This window comes from Gracilinanus agilis, chromosome 4 (genome assembly GCF_016433145.1).
Source record: "Gracilinanus agilis isolate LMUSP501 chromosome 4, AgileGrace, whole genome shotgun sequence".
Classification (NCBI taxonomy): Eukaryota; Metazoa; Chordata; class Mammalia; order Didelphimorphia; family Didelphidae; genus Gracilinanus; species Gracilinanus agilis.
In genome coordinates, this window is record NC_058133.1 from 121,070,552 (window position 1) to 121,092,460 (window position 21,909).

The 21,909-nt window shown below is 36.6% G+C and overlaps 1 protein-coding gene across 1 annotated transcript in view; it reads right to left on the bottom strand.

Annotated features, from left to right (window-relative positions):
* The window catches only part of PTPN14 (protein tyrosine phosphatase non-receptor type 14), a 176,816-nt gene that overhangs the window by 23,714 nt on the left and 131,193 nt on the right, over window positions 1-21,909 (bottom strand). The window contains exons 10-15 of the mRNA XM_044674715.1: window positions 21,262-21,344; window positions 19,175-19,232; window positions 16,374-16,449; window positions 12,025-13,511; window positions 7,056-7,199; window positions 6,133-6,351 (exon numbers count right to left, since the gene is read on the bottom strand). Coding sequence (XP_044530650.1) covers window positions 6,133-6,351; window positions 7,056-7,199; window positions 12,025-13,511; window positions 16,374-16,449; window positions 19,175-19,232; window positions 21,262-21,344 — 2,067 coding nt within the window. The remainder of the gene's footprint in view (window positions 1-6,132; window positions 6,352-7,055; window positions 7,200-12,024; window positions 13,512-16,373; window positions 16,450-19,174; window positions 19,233-21,261; window positions 21,345-21,909) is intronic.

Here is a 21,909-nt window from a genome sequence, read left to right on the forward strand (position 1 = left end):
GGAACAGTGGAAGAGTGAGCTGTGGGAGACCTGTAGCTTTGGGGTCCCCTAGTACCACCATGAAGCCGATGATACAGTACTCTTTGGTTTTCTCAATACTTGGTTCTTGGGTGAATTTTGGGCTCGGAGTAAAGAAAAATCATTCATCATAGGCCATTTCCATTAGTGGCTGGCAAAGATGGCCTGTGCTTGTGCCAGGCCCAGAAGCTCCCAGTAGCCATGATCTTCACTACCATGACACACTCCTGGATCACTGCTTCTGTGCAGGTCCATGGACTTCTATAACAACCTGGATAATTTCAACATGGACAAGGAAGCAGAGGAACAGCAGATCTACCACTTGCTACTGAATGGAGAGGGCAGTCACCCACTGCACCCTATCTTCAACATTGAGCTTCCTCCCTGTCCTGAACTCCATGTTATAAAGCCTAGTCAGTGGCTAGCTTGGCAGTTCCTGTAATGTACTCCAGCCCCCCTTCCCATCTCTTGTAAAAGATAATCTAACCAACTTTAATTTATATTCATTGTTTTATGCCTCTGTATAACTGTATATTCTCTGTATGTAATCCTATCAGATAATCCATATTATAATGATAAATTGTAATCATAATAGATTTAATAAGGTATAATTCCAATATTAATTAACTATATGAAAATCAATAATCAATGGTAGATCAATCCAATAAAATAACAATGACAATTCTACCTAAATTAATTTGCTTATTCAGTGCCATACCAATCAAACTATAGAAAAATTATTTCATAGAGCTAGAAAAAAATGACACAATTCATCTGGAAGAACAAAGACCTAAACTATCAAGTGAATTAATGAAAAAATATAAAGGAAGGTGTCTTACGTGTACTAGATTTCAGACTATATTATGAAGTCATGACCATCAAAAAAAATCTGGTTTTGGCTAAGAAATACAGTGGTGAACAAATGGAATAGATTAGGCAATCAATATGGAGTGGTAAATTATCAGAGTAACCTAGCGTTTGACAAACCCAAAGATCCAAGCTTTTGGGAAAATTGGAAAACACTGTGGTAGAAAATAGGCATAGATCAATATTTCACTCCATATACCAAGGTAAAATCAAAATAGATACATGATTTAGAAAGAAAAAAGATGATGCCATCAACAAAATAATGGAGCATAAACTAATTTACCTGTCAGACCTATAGATAAGGGAAGCATTTACATTACAAGATATAAAATCGATAACTTGCATAAATAAAATCAATGCAACTAAGATTAAAAGGCAAACAATAAATCTGAGGAAAAATATAAGAAGTGTCCCTGACAAAGGCCTCATTTCTCAAATATATAGAGAATTGAGACAAATTTATAGTAATACAAAGTATTTCCCAATTGACAAGTAGTCAATGGACATGAACTGCCAGTTCTCAGATGAAGAAATCAAAACTATCTTTAGTCACATGAAAAAATGCTCCAAATCACTATCCATTAAAGAAATGTAAATTAAAACACCTCTGCACTACTACCTCACACCTATCAGACTAGATAATATGATCAAAAGGGAAAATGATAAATGTTGAAGGGGATTTGGACACTAATACACTGTTGGTGGAGCTGTCAACTGATGCAGCCATTCTGGAGATCATTCTGGAACCATGCTCAAAGGGTCATCAAACTGTGCATACCCTTTGACACATCAATACCACTATGAGATCTGTATACCTAAGAGACTGAAGAGAGGGGAGAAAAAACCTATTTGTACAAAAATATTTATAGCAGCTGGGAAAGAACTAGAAACTGAAGGGATTGTGGTATATGATCATGGTGAAATACTATTATGACATAAGAAATGAAAAACAAGATAATCACAAAAAAACCTAGAAAGTCTTATCTGAAGTGATATAAGGTGAAGTGAGTAGAATCAGGACAATGTTGTATTCAGTAACAATAGTGTATAATGATCAACTGTGAATGACTTAACTATTTTCACCAAGGCAAGGATCCAGGATAACTTCAAGGGACTTGATGAAGAAGACTATCCACCACCATAGAAGTAACAGATGGAGTCCAAATGCAGATTGAAGCATATCATTCTTCATTTTATTTCCTCTATGAATTTTTCTCTAGTGTAGCGAATATGTGTCTTAGTTCACAAAATTATGAACATGGAAATATGTATTATGTGATTATATATATATGTACATATACATACAAAACCTATATCATATTACCTGCTTTGCTGGGAAGGTTGGAGGGGGGAGGAAGGAGGAAGAGAACATGGATTACAAAACGTCAGAAAATAAATATTAAAAATTATATCAACATGTAATCTGAAATGATAAAAATAATAAAATGAAAAAATTCATTTTTTCAGATGCATAACAAAATTAAAGACACCTAGGTTTTAAAAAATTGTTTTAGGGAACATTTCTCCTTTTTGTGAAGGTGAAAACTGCTGCTCTGTATGTCTACAGTGGGTAAGTATATTGTAAATTCACACAGATCTCTACTCCATTATTCTCTAAAACTCTATCTCATCACAGTCCCAGAGGCCCAACCTCCTATGCCCTTCAAAATGAGAAAAGATGAGCCTGTGATCTTGGACTGAGACAAATCACCCTTATGCAGCTGGAAGGGATCTTGAACCGATAGTAACATTTAGCTCATGGCCACTATTCACTATAGTTATAAATATCAGATGAAAACAGCCACAAACAAAAGGATTGGCCAAAGTGCTTAAGGCTATGCTAAGAGGGGCAAATGGATGCTTTGAAGGGAGTCTCTATGCCCTGAGCCACAAAACTGACTTGAAAATCTACAGGCCAGTTCATTTAAACTCATAAACCAATACTGATCTTTAAATGATCATGAAAGCAATGAACTTTGTGCTTGAGTTTGCCATTGATTTTCCATTCCATTTTTTATGTTCCATGAAATAACACATTAACATGATTCTAACTAAGCAAAACCTTGTCAATTGCCCTCTCATTATCTAGACATGTTTGAGTCAAGGCTGTTAACAGCATTTTCCCATTATTTGTGGGGAAATAGAATTCATATACATTTCAAAGTTTGGCTTATCTGCGGAATTGTGCTTTTCAACATTAACCTTTCTGGCACATGGTTTCATGTGATCTATAACTACTCACAGAAGATTCTCTCTATAGCATTTTACCACATTCTCATGCAATGATAGAAAGTTATTCAAGTCTGAATTGGACACACACAGACACAGTGCTAGCTAAGGTAGACTTCACAGATCTGACTCTACCTTCTAAACAAATGAACATCTGTTTGTACTCCGTTAGCCTTCACTTGGAACCTAGGGAGAGAATACTGACAAGATACAAAACTAAATTACACAACCATGCCTACATGTTTTTTGCTCACTTTATGGATCTCTTATATACATGCTCTGTCCACTCTGGCTACAAATGATGAGTGAGTCTTTTAGAGAGTGGTTGGGAAAGGGAAAGAATACTTCTCTAGTAAGGTCTCTTTGGGCACAGATGAAGCAGTAACAGTTGCCTTCCAAAGGAGATAAAATAATGGAAAATGGCAGATGATATTTTATAACAGTAGAACATATGTAACAGTAGGAAGTATCAAAATACTATACATATAACTTTCAAGCAGCTAGTCTGTAAAGATTGATCCATTGATCTACTCTATTTAAAAATTATTGTTTGAATCATCAATTTGACACTATAAATCAAGCCTCTTTTTTTTTAAGTGAAAAATATGTTTTACTCTGCGCTCAGAGTTCATTTCCGAAGATGGATACCATTTTTCATCATGAGTCCTTTAGAATTGCTATGGATTATTGTTTTGAACAAAGTAACTAAATAAGATATTCTGTTTTTCTCTTCATAGACAAACTGAACAATGGGTTCATTGTTCTGCCTACCAGGATTCTTCTGATAATGCGCAAGAGTACAAAGAAACTAGGAGTAGTTGACTTCAGATACAAAAACTCTCTATTGGTCACAATGCATTCTTTATACCACAAAAAGAAAGTGATTACTACTGATTCCACAACTAGTTCTGGGAAGTACTTTAAAACTTAGTGGAAGTTAAAAAGAACATGCCAATATTACTCTGGGCTAAGGTCAGTGAGCAAAAAGAATATAGGACAAATTATATATTCTCAAAAAACTTCTAGAGGCTATGATTTACTGTTATCATAAATGTATACATAGCTTTTTACAACAGTCATTAATAGCATGTATATGAATTCCCATCACTTCTACTGAGAAAAGGAAATAGTAACAATTAGTAAAGAGAGAAAAGATAAAGTTTGTCTAATAAATTAACCAGGTTTATGTCATTTGTCTAATAAATTAACCAGGTTTATGTCATTTACTACCTATATGATTATATCATAGCAAATGATATGATTAGTTGACTAATCTCATCTAAGTCAGAGCTTGAATTCTCACTCTAATCTGCACATGCACTCTTTACAATGATTAACTCAAGGGAATCTTCAGAATGAAAAATATTTCTATTTTTTATTGCATGGTTGCAATTATTGCAAGATACAAATACACATATAAGCATGAAAAAATTGCTCAAAATATAAAGCTTTTTTTGGAGAGTAGATGTCTTTGACTTTTCATCCTGTGGATTCCAAAGTTCTCACTTCTCCCTAAATATGGGTGAAGACCCAACAATGATTGATCCAGAAATGTCTCTAGAGGTCACAGTTCTGTCTTGAGGAAAAGCTCTAACATAGTACAACCTCTATGTGCTTCAGGGCTAGATGAAGCTGTCTGTGAATTTGCTCCAACTCCAGGTTGAGGCCCTTGAGATCAACAAACCATAGACATCCTCTTCCCAAATTCCCAGCACCAAGTGCAGCCAGTTCAAGCTGGATCGGCACGAAGCAGAAGCCACTGGCCATTTATATGGCCAACATAATGATGGTCTTCTCCATGGAACAGTTGGTAATGTGGGAGGAAAAGCTGCACCAACAGGTGCAGGAGGGGTGTCCAATTCAGTCCATAAAAGAGGTATTGGTTGATTAGGATAGCTATTTCCATGTTCACATCAGCAACTACTCAACAGATTTCTGCCTATATCATCCTCTGGCCATCCTGAGCCTCCTTCTCTTTGACCATAGGCTCCTCTTCTTCCTCTTGCTGCTGAAACCACCTATGCTGCAACAGGTACTGCATAATCTAACCTAGATCAAGTTCCATGGACAAATTTGAGGGGTTCTATGAACTTGAAAAGGAAAAAAATGACATCTTTTATTTTTACTAACTTCTAAATGAAATTTATCATTTCCTTCAACTACTAATTTTTCAAAAACATTATTCTGAGGAGTCCATAAGCTTCACCAGATTGCTAGAACAGTACATATGACCAAAAAAAAAAGTCAAGATCTTCTGTCCTAGAAAGAATACCATGGATCCTAGGACTGGCATGATTTGGAACACACAGAATCAGAAGAGAGCGCAGTGTAAAAATGTTGCTAATATCTGATGTCTGGTAACATGGCTGCTAGGAGTTGTGCAGGAATCCACTTACCATGGCCAACAGATACCAAGTGTAACAAAACAACAACTGGCATGGCCAACAAGAACTTCCTCCCCAGAATGGAACTCTGAACCTCCCTTCCAGCAACCCTGAGAGAAATCTGCAGCTCTTCTTTGTTCTTTATTACTCTCTACAGACTCTTCTTCTTCCACTCTCCAAGAAACAAATGATTTATGTATGAAGAATCTTTTAGAACACAACCCATTTTAAATTGGATTCTGATATACTTTTGATTTCTGGAAAAGGTTTTATAAAATAATAAGGAAGTAAAAATGAAATTGCTGACATCTCTCTTATGAATTCAGTCAGAGTAATAATCCACAAAGGATGTAAAAAATCTAACTCATTTTCAGTGAATGGACACCCCAAATATGTGTACTTGACTCTCATTTCTTGCTGAGATTACTAGTTTGTTTGTTTGTTTTCCCTCTGCAGTAATAGGCATGCCCTTGCAGTTTACTAAGAAAATTATGGGCATTCAGAAATATCCCCTAAGGGTCTGGGAAAAAGCCAAGGACTAAAGTGGGAACCCTTCAAGTTTTTCTTCATTCTTTTATTCCTTTAACACAAGAGACTTTGTTTGCAAAAACCCCACACACATTTGAACATTTACCTTGATATGAGAGGCGTTGATATACCCTGTGCTATTTTCTTTGGTTGGTACCAGCCCAACGCGGTTTTCCTCATAGGGGACCACCTCTCGAATTCGGCTTCGCTCAGCATTTTCAGGGAGTATAGCAGTAGTGAAAACACCATCTGGCTTCTTTTTTGGAATCTGCTCATATTCTGTGAAAACCATTCCCTCTTCCAGCTTCTTCTTCAGGGTTCTAAACTGCAAAAAGACAAAAATTTTGATTCTTTTCAATTTTGTCATTTTTAAATGGCTAAAACACAAGCTCATTTTAAAAATGTTTATAACCACATCAACCTACATGTAGCCCATGACCAAATAATACTTAACCCACATGCAAAAAGTATTATTTGCATCAGAAGATTTCCTGAAGAGCTGTGGGCAAAGTGAATGACTCTGTAACAATTTATATTTTAAATGCATTAAGGGAAGCTTTCATAGTAAAGGAATACTATGATCTATCCATTTTGTTGTATATTTTGCAAAAATGGATTTTCATATGGCAAGTTTCTCAAAATGAGCCATACTTTTACATGTCAGGTAATATCAAAAATCATAGAAGAGATGTGAGAAATCACTCAGTTTAAACTCCTCATTTCACAAGTTGTATAACTAGTGGGACGAGTTCTTTGCGTCAAGTGTAACACTTCACCTTCTTGACAAATACCAAAAAGAAATTGAGGCAATGTTAGGGTACCAATCAAATGTAACAAACAGAGAACAAGGATGAACATTTCACAACTCTGAAATTCTTAAATAAATGAATTAGTTTATTGTCAAAATACATAAATCTGACATGATAAGCAAAGTAACAAGGAAAGAGGTTTATTATTTTTAAAAATGTATAAATTACAGTGGAAAGAAACTCAGATGGGAAACATAGCAAGTCCAAGTTTAACACTTACCCTGTCATCCATTGTCATTCTAGATGCATCATCTTGGCTAACTTCACGCCCTGGTACCCGAGCCACTGAGAGCCCATTCAATGCCGCCAACATGAGTGGCCTCTTCTGAGCCTCCAAGCCTGCCATCTTCTGTTTCTCTAGATTCTTTTGGCAAGAAAAGGCACGTTCTCATTCTCTCTGAGTAATTGTTTATAATACCAGTAGAATACAGGAATGCATTTTAATCTCCCCAAATCTGTAACTCCCTAGCCAAGGAATGCAGATGATCACTATTACCAGAGTAAATTAAAAAACAACTTTCCCATTCTTCTTCTTGTGCCCCAGGGGACCTGTTCTTACCTGAACGATGAGTTTTTGCTTTCAAAAGGAAGGCTCCAAAAGAAGAACAGATTATATACCACCAGAGAGTTAATGCATCAGAACTGGGGAAGGGTCCTACATATCTATAAGATTTTTTTAAAGCAGGTGATAGGAAGTAAGTGATGATGAAGCCATTGGATTTCAATAAATAATCTAATCTAATGATGTCAATAATTTGAATCACTTCCCACACCCACAAGGTTCTAAACTTCTAAGTGAGTTCTAGGCCACATACAAGAAAGTAAGACCCTCTCATACTCCCAATTAATCAATAAGCATTTATTAAGTTCCTTTTGTATTCCAGGGGGATAGGAAGAAAGAAAAATGAAATGAGTTTATATTTAAAAGTATATTGTCAGTGAAGAATGTGTTTAACTTAACCAGAGTCACAAAAAAGAATGAACCTTTATATATAAATGGTTTTGGGGATTCTGAAATGATTTCAAAAGAAGTGAAGTCAGGTCATTATATAAGGCTGAGATCCAAGGTGTGGTCCTAATCAAAAAGACAAAAATAAATGACTCATTCATTTGACAAAAATATGTTAAGCTCCTACTATGTGCAAAGCATTGTGTCAGGTATTAGGGAAGATGCAAGATAGAGGAAAGTTGGTATAAGTGCTTTATACTGAAGTAAATGTTGATTATGTAGCATTGAGCACTGACTGTATGGTTTTATAATTGAGTTCAGTTGCTATTTTTTGATGAACCAGAATACAAAGTAGAAGGTTCATGGCACTTTGGGCCCTGATTACATTACTGGTATTGATCCCTAAAGTCATGTCTATGCAGAAAATATTAGTAATTATCACCCTGATTCAAAGGCATTAATTCTGTCCTCTTATGATCTAATCTAACAGGATAAAGAAAGGCACATATACTTCATGTCATTAATGATAACAGCAACAATAATAATGACAACTAACATTTATATAGTACCTACTATGTTTCAGGTATGTTGTCTTATTTTATCTCTACAACAGGTCTGGGAGATAGAGATTATTATTATTATCATCCTCATTTTATAGTTCAATAAACTGAGGCAATGGAGATTAAGTGATTTGCCCAAGGTCACAGTTAGTAACTATCTGAGGCTAAATTTGAACTCAGGTCTTCCTAACTTCAGGCCCACTGCTCTAACCAGTGCACCACCTAGCTACCTAAGATGTATCTTCATTGATCATAGGACTGTAGATTTAGGGCTGAAAGGGCTCTCAAAAACTAATTGATATGGGTTGGGGTGGACATGATTGGGGATGTAGACTCGAAACCACCACACCAATGCAACTAATAACAATTTGGAAATAGGTTTTGATCAATGACACAGGATAAAACCAGTGGAAATGTGCGTCGGCTATGGGGGGGGGTGCGGGGGGTGAAGGGGAAAGTAGGAGCATGAATCATGTAACCATGTTAAAAACGAATATTAATAAATGTTTAAAAAAAGCTAATTGATGCAATTCCCTCCTTTTACAGTCATCTGAGAACCACAAAGACAAAATTATTTGCCCAAGAATATGCCAGCAGTGAATAGCACATCTGGGATTTGGATGCAAGATTTTTTACTTCAAATAGTATTTTTCCATTAAACCAAATGCCTTCCTTGAGGTCTCTAAAATGAGTGCTCTTTCCATTCTTTTTTCCAAAAGCAGGACACAGAAAGATGAAGGTGAGTTTAAGTACACGATCTAAAAATCGTTTTGAAGCATCAGACACTTGTCACAGGGCAAACTCTAACTTTCTGAACTTCCTCTACTCCATGTTTATATATTTTTGGCTCTACTACAGAAAGTGCACCAAGATTCACTGTTTACTACAGCATTGTACCCTGATAACAAACTTCGATTGGAATCACTAAGACTGAGTTTGGCTCTGACACTTAAAAGAGGCATAAATAGGGGCAAGTCGCATTCTTTGAATCTTGGTCACCTCATCTCTAAAATGGGGATCAAGTTTTTAATACCATAGAGTAATTGTAAAGAAAAGCATTTTACAAAGTTTAAAAGCACTAAAGAAATGGGAGTTATTATATCCTCCCTGAATTTATCCCTCCTGAATATGCCAGGTAGCAGCTATATATATATATATAAGTCTGAGGAGGAATGAGAAAATGAGAAATCTCTGAGATGTCAGGGTTACTTTCTAAACCAGCTTAGTGAGATTCCTCAATAAAACCAATGAATTCATCTTGAGTTTATTCTTATCACCTAAACCAGCAATATCCCTTCCCTATTCTGCTATGTTCTAGCTTAGTGAAGAAGATATTCTAACCAAACTTCAGAGTCAAAGAAATGAATGATCTTTGGGATAGAAAGTACCATAATTTGGAACCAATGTTGCCTTGAAGTACAAAGCTGTTGGCTAAGGTCAGGGTGGTAGTGATCTTTCTACCAATTCAATGGCCTTATAACCCAATGTCATAGCAACAACTATGAGTAACGTCTTCTGAATGGAGTGTATGAACTATAATAGAAAAGACAAAACCTTGTTGAATGACATGAAACTTGACACCAGGCAATGAGCCCCAAAGAAATTTGACAAACTTTGTTTCTCCTTTTTATTTAGGTTTCAGGTGAAGAAAGAAAGAACCACCTGTATTGCTTGTACCTGACTACAAAACTAGGTTGCTTAAATTTCTTTTGCTTAACAATCTGAGAGCCAGTAGAAAGGTATGAATGTGACTGGGAGCTAGCTAAGATGGGGGACTACTAAGTGTAACAAGAATGCAATGAACAAAGTTACAACCAGTGGAAATGTGCGTCGGCCATGGGTGGGGGGAGAGCGGGGGGTGAAGGGGAGAGTAGAAGTATGAAGCATGTAAACAGGTCAAAAATTAATATTAACAAATGTTAAAAAAAAAAGAATGCAATGAACATCCTGAAGAAAAATGGAAATCAGATTGGCCTTACAAATGTGACTTCCATTGCCTTGGAAGTACAGGGTCTTGATGCTTTTTCTAATGAGAACTAAACATGGCTAAGTTTTTTCTTTGACTTTTCTTTCTTTTCGCAAGTTAGGTAAGCTTTTTTCTCCTTCCCTCTCCCACAAATCTCATAAAATTAAGAAGTTGCACATCTGTCTCTAGATTTGGAAAAACTGGGGTGGGAAAGAATTTCAACTGTACAAGATTTCAAGTACTGTTATCATGGCTAAATCCATGTTTCTATGAATCAAGTTGTTTTTAATCTTGGGACTTGAATTTTCTAAAACATTCACCTTGACTGCTCTTTAGGGACTGGAGAAACAACTTATAAACAAGGAAAAAAACTTAAAAAAAATTTTTTAAACAGGCTCATGAATGAAAGAAATTCCATAAATATAACCAGAGCAAATGTCAATGTTTCGAGTTCTTCAAATGACCCAAAGTTGTAGAGACATGGTGAATTAAATTAAAATTAAAAGCAAAGCCAATCTGAGTTTGATTAGTTAAAAACAAATTGGTTTTTCAAATGGAAAATAAAAATTTCCTAGAATATGAATACTGACTTTGCACATATGTGTGTGTTTTTAAAGCAACAACCTTACTATCATCAGTTTTCAAAATAAGCAAGGGAAGGTGTACATCTCATTGAACAAGATATATATTCCTTCCTACCCCTCTGAACACTTCTCCCCATGAAGTATAATCTGCCCACTGATTAGGGAACACATATTATTCAAGCCTGATAAAAATTGTATCTAGATGGCATATGTATATGTATGGATATCATTATCACCAAAACAGACTAAATTGTTGAAATGAAAGGATACTTCATTTTGTTAATGGGAAACTGGCCATTCTTCTCAGTATTAGGGTGCTTTTGTATTTTTCAATGAAATAAAAAATACAATTTAAAAAATGAGGTCAGTTGTACTAGGCATAAAAAAATGACAATTAGCACAGAAAGGTAAAATTTAAGCATACATCTGCTGAGATAGATTAGATAGATAGATAAACAGATGGATAGATAGATAGATAGATAGCCAGATAGCCAGATAGATAGCCAGATGGATAGATAGAGAGATAGAGAGATAGAAAGATAGAGATAGATAGATAGATAGATAGATAGATAGATAGATAGATAGATAGATAGACAGACAGATGGATAGACAGATAGATAGATAGATAGATAGATAGATAGATAGATAGATAGATAGATAGATAGATAGATAGATAGATAGATAGAAAGATAGATATGGATAGATTGTATAAACATATATGTATATGTGGGGAAATGTTTTTTCCTTGTAAAAAAATTCTTTAGCAAAGGTATGTCATGGTCATGTGAACAAAAAATTGACCCAGCCAACATCAATCTCCTTCTTTAAAAGCATATTATACAATCATACAATTTTATACAGACTTTCTCAGTTAGGGAATCCATGGTTGTGGAAGGAAGGTAGTATATAGAAAGTGACTGAAGTTGTAGATATCTATATCTAAATAGGTAATTTTACTCCAATTTTTCTGGGAACTTCTTAATCATTTCCTGAGAGAGCTCTATGTTTGTCTCTGTTTTTGGAGAAGCCATATTTTAAAATTAGGTATGTAAATAATAAATATATGGGGAGACATGCTAAGATGGAGAAAAGGACAAAAGAAGAATAACCTGGAAAAGAAGAACACTTACCCTAATCATCATTTCTCTTTCTATAATGCTGTCCTCCAAAGAAAACATTTCGGACACCGGTCTTTCTTTCACAGGTTCTTTCTTGACTCGTTCTTTTACGCTTGTGAGGTCAGGTTCTGAGATAGACGGGCCAAGAGAAGACCCGTTGATTGTGAGCTGGTCAGGTCGAGATACACTAATGGCTTTAGTGGGTCCTGGTCTCATGACCCTGGTTCTTGCAATGGCTGCAGACATGTTCCCTTGATCTTGTCTCAAGGCTCCATTGCTAATACTTTTCCTTGGTCCTGGATACTCAGGGGGTGGTTTATTAGGGATACGGGCCAGAGCGGCTTGCAGCTGAGCATTGTACCTCACATTGTCGTGGAGTGCTGGAATCTGTGGAACTGCTTCGGGGGTCTCTTCTTCCTCTTCACTCTCACTGCTATGAATCAGCATTGTGGCATCAGAAGAGGTCTTCTTGTGATGGAAGTGGGGGAGCTGCTGTACGTCATGGCTCATCTGCACCTCCTCTGGCTGCACTTGCTCACGAAGGGTGTTACGGCGAGGGATGGGGGCATTGAGTGTCTTGAGGGCCATCGCTTCAATGCCACGCACCATGTTGCTGATCACTTCTAGGCTGTGGCGCTTGTTGACAGTGGTATGGCGCTTGTTGGCCGTCAGGGGTTCGCTCACCTCTTGGAGTGACTGGTGTACCACCGGCGAGCTGTCCTCTTGGAAAGTCTTCACTGACAACTGGACCTTGCGTGTGACCAGATCAGGGCTGCTACCGCTGACATATCTGTGTCGGTGGCTAGCGAGATCCGGTGTGCTGGTGGCAGGACGAGGTCGGGGGTAAGGAGGCGGGGGTCTGAAGAGATAATTCTTGAGCATGTGAGCCGTGTTGTAATTGTGGCTGTTCTGCAGCTGCATGTTGGCCAACTCTGGGGTGCTCACCGTGTGGGATATGGCGCTGGGAACCTTCTTGCCGTGCACAGTCTTACTGTTTGGTTTGATCTGGTCAGCCCGGCCGACAGGTTTGTTGTACCCTCCGTGAGGCACGTAAGGAACGGTGTAAGGATGCCTTTCCCTTATCTCAGGCTGGCTGTAAACCAGTTCCTCTGGCTGGTTGTAAGCGTGAGTATTGCCAATGTTGAGATTCCTAAGCGATTGGCTCTGGTTGTCCACATGCATAACTCCTCTCTTCATCTGCCGCATTACTGTTTCATAATCGGGAGTTGGCCGGTAAGACGGGACGATGATTGCGCTGTGTCGGTGACTAGGGATGTAGTCGGCCCTCATGATGTCACTCCCTGGGATGCTGAGGTTGGAGGACACTGGAGAAGCCTGGATGAAGTTCTGGGAGCAATTGAGGGAGTTCACGCTGTGGGCACTACAGACACTGCCGTTTGTAACAGTTCCATTTAAGTAATTTATATCCATTGCACACCGGTCTAGGCTAGTCTGGGATCTGCCATAGAAGGCTTCTTCATTCCCATGGAAAATGCTGTCTAGAGTAAAGGTTAAATAAGACATATGAATTTACTAGGTGAATATCCATTTGGCTATGTATATCTTTTCATTCACCTAGACTGCTCTAATAAAAGGAAATAAGTAAATAAACAAAACAAAACCACCTGCCAAATATTTTTTAAAACTGCTGTTCTCAGGGGCATGTGGGTAGCCCAGTGGATTGAGAGCCAGGCTTAGAGACTGGACATCCTAGGTTCAAATCTGGCCTCAGACACTTCCTGGGCAAGTCATTTAACCCCCATTGCTTAGCCCATCATGGGCAAATTACAGCCCCCTGAAATGTTCTATCAGAACCCTGAGACATTATTCCTAATCTGATGAATACAATGAGTAGGATACAATACAATGAAACTTCAAAAGAGTTGCCTTAGAAACGGACTGACAGATGAGCATTTCCTTTTCTTTGGCCCCCTCTTTAAAAAGTTTGCCCATCACTGGTCTAGCCCTTTCCACTCTTCTGCCTTGGAGCTAATACACAGTATTAACCCCAAGAAAGAAGGTAAGAATTTTTAATATTATAAAAAATTTGGTAACTTAAATAATATATATATATATAGTTGTCTAATTTTGATGATTTATACTGAGCAATAGGAATGAAAATTCCTTATTAGGCCCCTCCCTCTAGGATAGGATAGGAACAATACTATATACTATAATATAAGCAGAGATATAAATTTATAAGCAAACTTGAAAATGGGAGAAAAAATCATATTTTCAAATTATAGACACCTTGCCAGATGTCATGGGTAAGTGGCGTGAAGGAACAGAAGACAATTACTGACAAAATCATTGGGCATACTATCTATGAAAACAGTGAGCTCATCTTTCTAAGTGGTTGGTAAGGACACAAACAGGATAAACTGAGAGATCAGAGAAAATAGTTGGCTGCATGATCCACTCCAGGGAGGTATCCTAAGTGGTTCTTAGAACTCCATTTCAAGCATACCAACTCTCACAGGTCCCTTTTTTAAAAGTCTGGAACAGTTATTAGCTTTCAAAGTTTTAGGGATCTGAACCATAAAATAATATTTTAATATAGTCAGCTGCTAATTATCCAGAATTGGACTATCTACTGAATCTATAGTCTAAATCTCTCTTTTCCCCCCATTCCTCTTCCTTTTTGGGTGTTTTATAATTTATTGGCACCTTTGCCATGTGATTGATTCCTTTCTCCCAGAATGGAGTCAAAACAAAATAACTTCTCTCTGGAGAAAGTGCAAAGAAGGATTGAAAACAACAGATGAAAATTAGACTGTGAGAGGATCTAGATTTCAGTTACCCAGCATAACCTCATTCCCTATCACTATGGAAGACTTACTTATTGGTAAAAGTTTTTGTTGCTAACAATTGTGATTTTTTTTTAAAAAGCAGCTCTCTAATAATGAGGACATTGTCTTTGTTCTCTTCTTAGATAACGTTCAATAGCAAACTCAAAGCAATATTTATTCATATATACATATATAAATTTAGCTAATTAATAGGATTTTAATCCTATTCCTGAGTACAGATTCTCAAAATTAGGTAGCTATATCTATTATTTAAGTTACTTCCCTTTTTGTAGACTCTAAATGATCACTCTAGTGCAAATATCAATAATATGGAAATTTAGGTCTTGATCAGTGACACATGTAGAACCCAGTGGAATTGCTCATTGGCTATGGAGGGGGTTAGGGGAAGGGGAGGGAAAGAACATGAATCTTGTAACCATGGAAAAAACATTCTAAATCAATTAATTAAATAACCTCCACCCCCACACTAAAAATAAACAAATAAATAAATGGATTACTTCCCTTTTTTTGTATATTGAGTTAGCTGTTGAATAACATCAAAGGGGGACAAAAATGCTATCTCTTTCACAAATCAAAAACAGCATTTATTATCAGTGTGATCTTGGGAAAGCTCTGGGTCTCAGATTTCTTTCTCAACTATTAAATAAAGGGATTAGATTAGTTGACCTCTAAAATGCTTTCCAGAGTTAACTTTATGAACCTATGAACTCTCATTGTTGCTGTTGTTCAGTTGTTTCAGTCATGTCCAATTCTCTGTGATCCCATTTGGGATTTTCTTGGCAAAGATTCTGGAGTGGTTTGCCATTTACTTCTCCAGCTTATTTTACAGATGAGGAAACTGAGGCAAACATGGTAAAGTGGCTCAACCTCAGTTCATACAACTAATAAATGTCTGAGGCTAGATTTCAAATAAGGTCTTCCTGACCTCAGGCCCAGCACTCTATGCTGCCTAGCTGCCCAAACTCCTACAATTTTGAACAACAAAAACAAAGTCTTTATATAATAAAGGCAATAAAGTTTGGAGGATAGAATGCAGCTCTTGACATCAGGAAGACCTCAGTACAAACTCCACATTTGACAATGACAGGTTGAATGATCCTGGGAAACTCAGTTATCCCTTAGGTGACTCCAACAACTCCCTAAGTCTCATCTTATAAGTCACAAAGAGTTTTATAATCTGCAAAGGTAAAAGGAGTTCCTATAATGGAAGTTCCTTTACACTAATAAAATCACAGCTTATAGGAAAATAATTTCAAGATAGAAAAGACCTCAGAAGCCATCTAATTCAATCCTCTCATTTTATAGATGAAGAAACAGAGGTTTGAGTAACTTGTCTAGGATCATAGAGGTAGTAAGTAGAAGAACCAGGATTTGAATTTAATGCTTTATACTCCAAATCTGACATTTTTTCCAATGTAACACTATTTCTCCTGATCCTTCCAACTAATAAGGCAGAGTTAGAACAAATACATTAACATTTTTTTCTTATTACATTCTACACCTTCCTTTACTTTTTTCCTTTTAAGTCACAAAATCATAAGCCAGGAATACCTTGAGAAGTGTGAGTTTCAGTATAGTGTTCACACTGGACATGCATAGGAGGCAAGATATATGGCTGTTGTCTTGGCTGAAACAAAGAACATATAAAACACAGGAAAAGTCTCAGCAAATGAAAATTATCTATTTTAGAACAGGGAATTAAGATACATGGTTGACTCCATCATGAGTTCATAAATTAATCCTGTCTCCTGCCACTACTGTTTGTTCTTTTTTACCCTTGCCCACCCTTTGACCCTACTGCTGTGCTTCATTATCAGTGCTTCCATTTCCTTCCTACTTTATAGACTGGAAAAAAAGAAGATAAAAGTGAGTATGTAATAAAAAGTATTACTAGCTTTGGTCAAGAGTAGATAGTGAGACCTTCAGACACAGAGGTGATGGATTAAAAGTCCATATTGTAGCAAAAGGATTGAGATGGTGAACATTAAATGAAGAAAAAAGGAAGAGAACGAACGCGAGGAAAACAGAAAAAGAGAGAGAGAGGGAAAAAAAAGAACAAGAGCTAATAAAGGAGAAATTAAAGTACATATACTGGAAAAGCAAGTAGTTGACAGCAGAAAGAAAATGTGATATTAGCAGAGCTACTTATTCATAAATATTACAGGCTGGTTTGGGAATTAAAACCTCAAAATGCATTTTTCTACATTTAGAGAGTGATCCAACTTTTAATCTCTCTCTAGGACAGCAGGACATGGGATGTGTTTGATTTTCCAAAAGTGAGGAGCAATCTGCACTGGGCTAGAATGAGTATGGGATGTAGCAGAAAAGAACAAGATATACAGTTGGAATCTTGGGTCTTCTCCTCGCTACTTATATGGTTTTAGGAAACTTACTTTGTGTGTGTGTGTGTGTGTGTGTGTGTGTGTGTGTGTGTGTGTGTGTGACTTTTACCTTACATAGTATTCTGTTTCAAAGATATAGTGGTATTAGTGGAAAGATTGTAGCTTTATGCTCAGAAGACCCAGGTTCATAGTCCAGTTCAGCCTGTGTGACCTTGGGTAAGTAACTTCATCTTTATAGTAGACAGTTTTCTCATCTACAAATAAAAGTTTCGGGCCAGATGATCTCTTAGGACTTTTCCCACATTGATCTGATGACCTAACGTGAGAAATCAGCAACCCTAATTATAATAAAAGACACAAGAGGGAAATGCACTTGATCTTGCTTTCATTCCTATCAAATTAACTATTACAAATCAAGTGACATGAGAAAGAGGAAGCTGTGAATCATGTTTCCTGAAAGTTTCTGTTATCAGGATCAAATAGGAAGGCTCTTAACTTTTTAATAAATAAACCTAAATATAAAATCACATCAAGGGACGGAATAGTTACTTGGCCTCCCGTGGTGCTTCATGGACCTCTGTTGGGAAATGATCTCACTGATTCAAATTCTGAGATTTTAATGAAAGGAAAAAGGAAAACAACAATAACAAAGGAGAGAAATTTTTTTGGAACAGTGAGACATTATGAATCTAATTGCAGTCCTGGAGACAAGTTTAAAGGGATATTCTGATTTTTTTAAGTTGGTGGGGCTAATGTCTATACTACTTAAAACAATTCTGATTATAGCACTTTGCTCATCTATGTACTAAGCAATTACTAAAATAAATGTTATTTTTGCAAAAAAGCACACAAATTTCTAACAATGTATTTCCTTTGAGCCAACTATTTTGCTAAGTATATATTAATGGATAGTATATTTTGCTAAATAGCAATGCCTCATGAGGAAAAATAGATTTTATTTATAATAGATCATATATTTAGGGGGTGGGAGGTAGAGGGTTAAAGAAAGCTTATAAAATATATCCTTGACCTAAAACATGACTGTAAACTCTAAGAAAATCAAATGGTAGATCTAAAACAAACTCTGCTACTGTTTTCTTATATTTTCTACCTAGAAAACACTGATATGGCCAGATCTAAAAGTAGCTAGATGTTTTAGTTTTCAGGAGAATTTATAGTCTTATAAAATACAACATGGAGCAGAATGTATCTGCTGCAATCAGAACAATATTCCTTTATCCCAATATCAAGAGTTTTTTTTAAAGGTAAGTGTATGTATAAGGAACATAAAGTAGTTTGAGATTAGAGGAAAAGCAATAAAAATTTTGTTTGCAAACAAAATTTTTATCCATAAGGATACATATATCATTCTTTTTTACATTTATTGTTCTAATTAGTCATCTAATCCCCTTTAACTCATTCATTCATAAAACATTTATTTAATTATATACTAAGTTTTATAATGGGGAAAAAGAAGATTAAAAAATAAAATAAAAAGATGTTACTCCCATTTTTTGTAGAACTTAGTAAGGGGATATGGTTCTTATACATAGAACAACAAAAGAATGACAAAGCCATGTAAATTAAGAAATGAAAATTCAGCACAACTACATATGTGTGCTGAAGGAACACAGGATATTCATGTTGAAATGGGAGTAGTAGTATTTTATTTTTAAGAAAGAGAATCTTGATCTAGATCTTAAAGGAAATAATAGACATGGATTTCTGGCACATTTCCATATGACAAAATGGACAACTGTGTTCTTTAAAAAGAAAAAAAAAGATAAAGAAAGATGGCACCATGTCATACCATATACTGAGCATCTGCTGGCTTTTATGGAAAATTGTAAATAGTTGTTAATTTGAACTGACAGAGGGAGCTTCCTTAATGGGAGCTCCCCACATTAATAAGACCATCACTAATATAAGATCATCACTAATGAAGTCCAAACCAAATCAATTTCTAACTCCATTAATGAAATGACTTGATGATGACAATGTTCCACATACCAGTGATGACCGGCTCCAGGTGGGTTGTCGTCTGATGGGAGGAGGAGAACTTGACTGTCTGCATGAAAGACAGAAAGATGAATAGTCTCATGTTAGGTACCAGGTTTGAAGAGCAAGTCTCATTTGTGAAAAAATATTTAGAGGGAAATAAGAAATTCTGAAATAAACATCAAATCTCTTATCAAATAAAAATTCAAATAGACAAAAAAAATTTAGAATCTTTATTGCTGTACAAAAGACAAGTTTAATACTGAAATAACTTGTCTCACTGGTATTCCTACACTCAGCTATCTCTTATAACCTATTTGATTTTAGACAAGTCACTTAGACTCTTTAGCCTTCAGTTTCTTTGTCTATAAAATGAGAAAAGTGGACTAGGTGATATCTAAGGTCCCTTTGGGTTCTAAATGTGTGATGTTAAAGTATTACACTTAGGAATAGAGGCACATATATGTAGATAAGGCCATCAGAGTCTTGTCTCATCAGGTTTGGGTTTTTTGTTTTTGTTTTTTAAATTTGGTAAATGATGCTGTACTTTCGAATAAGCTACAAGGAAAAAAAATGGTGACACCATCAATTTAAGGCAAAGTCTGAGAAAATGGCTGCATTACTATGATAGGAGAACCAGCTCAAGAAATGTTTTCTTCCCTTGGCTAATATCAATTCACCTGAACCATTAGCAAAGCTCTTATTAAACTAAAATTGAATGATTTAATAGAAACAGGAGTATAGGTTCAGATGCAAATATAATTGGAAGCCATTTCAGAGAGATACTGAGAGATCAGGGAATGGGCAAAGGCTGCCCTCTAGGTTTTCAGTTTGTTTCAAATGGTTGCTATAAAAATTGTTTTTTTCTTAATTTGCCTCTTTTTGATCTGTTCCTCCTCTGATTTCCATTGGCAAGCTTCTTTTACACTAAACACTAAAATAAATGCTCACTAGTGTGTATGAATGCATATGTGTATAGCATATATACCCATACACATATATGTGAATATATTTATGATCTCTAGTTAGCTAGCACCCAAAGGTGACCAACTCTCACAAAGGCAGTGATTTGTGATACCAGGAATGAAATGAATGAATGAATGAATGGCCTTTAACGTGTGGAGGAGAGAAAAAACCCTGTCTTGACCCAAAGATATAGTTACGAAAACAACAGACACTCCTCGGCAGGGATAGCTCAGGCCAACATTTTCCAGACCCTTAACTGTGTCCACTGGACAGTGAGATGGCAATTGCTCATTCTGCATTTACTTCCCTGAAGCTCTTGGATACAAAATTAGATGCCCCATATTTCTAGGCTCCCAAATTGCTGCCCACTCCCTGCTGACAAACTTCTTTTCAAGACAACCATAGTCAGGGTAATGACAGTATGAGCCCCCAGCACGCTGTTGCTGAGGTCAGGTCATCCCGAAGTTCCCTCATCAGACTCTCTATTATCATCCTTATTTCCAAAAAAAATTTTTTTTTAATATGGATTTGTGCCATATATTAGTCTTGCAAGCTTTCCTCTAATTACCCAGCCCTCTCATTTTCAGTCAGATGACATGACCCAGAGGCACATGCAGGGGCTAGCCAACTGTGTAAGTGAAACTATGATGAAGATGACAGGGGCTTCTTTTCTTTCAAGTTGGCTCCTCACTTTACAACATACTTCTGAATCTACTCTATGCTTGACACTCTGAGGCACCCTAGGAAATGTTGAAAAGCTCAACTGTTCCAAATTCAGGAAGTTTTTTGGAGATGGGGGGCAGCAGTAAGGCAGAGAATGTAGTTTCAGGATGTAAACAGCTAAAGCAAGAGTATGTAAGAGGAAGGATAATACAGAACAGTGTAAGCAATCGAGCTCATAAAATGAAATTTTTTTCTCTCTCATAGAATCTCACATATTTTACATAGGTGACCCAAAAGTTCTTGACTTCCCAGTATTGGTCTGTTCCTTTGACTTCTAGTAAAATATCATGAGATGATGGGATGAAATGGTCCAAAGAGGAATACACAATAAAGGGAAATCATTGAAAGAAAACAAAGTTTTACCAGCTAAACTAAACCCCTGAGGGAGACAAGCACGCATATTTACTTACTCAGTACAGATTTTGTTCTGCTTGTAAAACTTGTGTCTTGTAGCAAACAGCCGAGAAATGTATTTGGCATTTTCAATATCATCCTTTTTTTTAAAAAAGGGAAGAGAGAGGGGGGAAAGTAAACATGTATTTGATTACATACACATTTTATTATGGCTACCTTCTAAACTACATATGACATCCATGTCCCCTCTCCTCTAACCAAAAAATTCTACTACACTATGGTGTGTGTAGTCCAGCCTCCTTTCTAAAACTGAAGGACCACACAGAGTGATTGTTCCTATAAAAGCTCACATACTGCCTTAAGATTGCTTCAAAAATAAAGAATATTAAAAAAAGAAAAGAAACATGTGACACAAACACTAGCCATTATGAAATTTAAGGCAGAAAAGTGAGGCAGGTGAAGTCTAAAATTTAAGCCAGGAACTCCATGAAGGATCAGTTAAACTGCATACTTCAGATTATCCTCTGGGGCACAATGAAAAGAAAATCCATCATGGTTCAGGTCAGCCAGGGAAAGCAAATATGGTGTAACCTAACCAGGGGATGACCTGATGAAGCCTGTAACTGGAGGAGGATGGGTACAAGTGAACGTTGCACATCAGAAAACATGATCTATTACAAAGAAGGAGTGTTCAGGAATCCTAA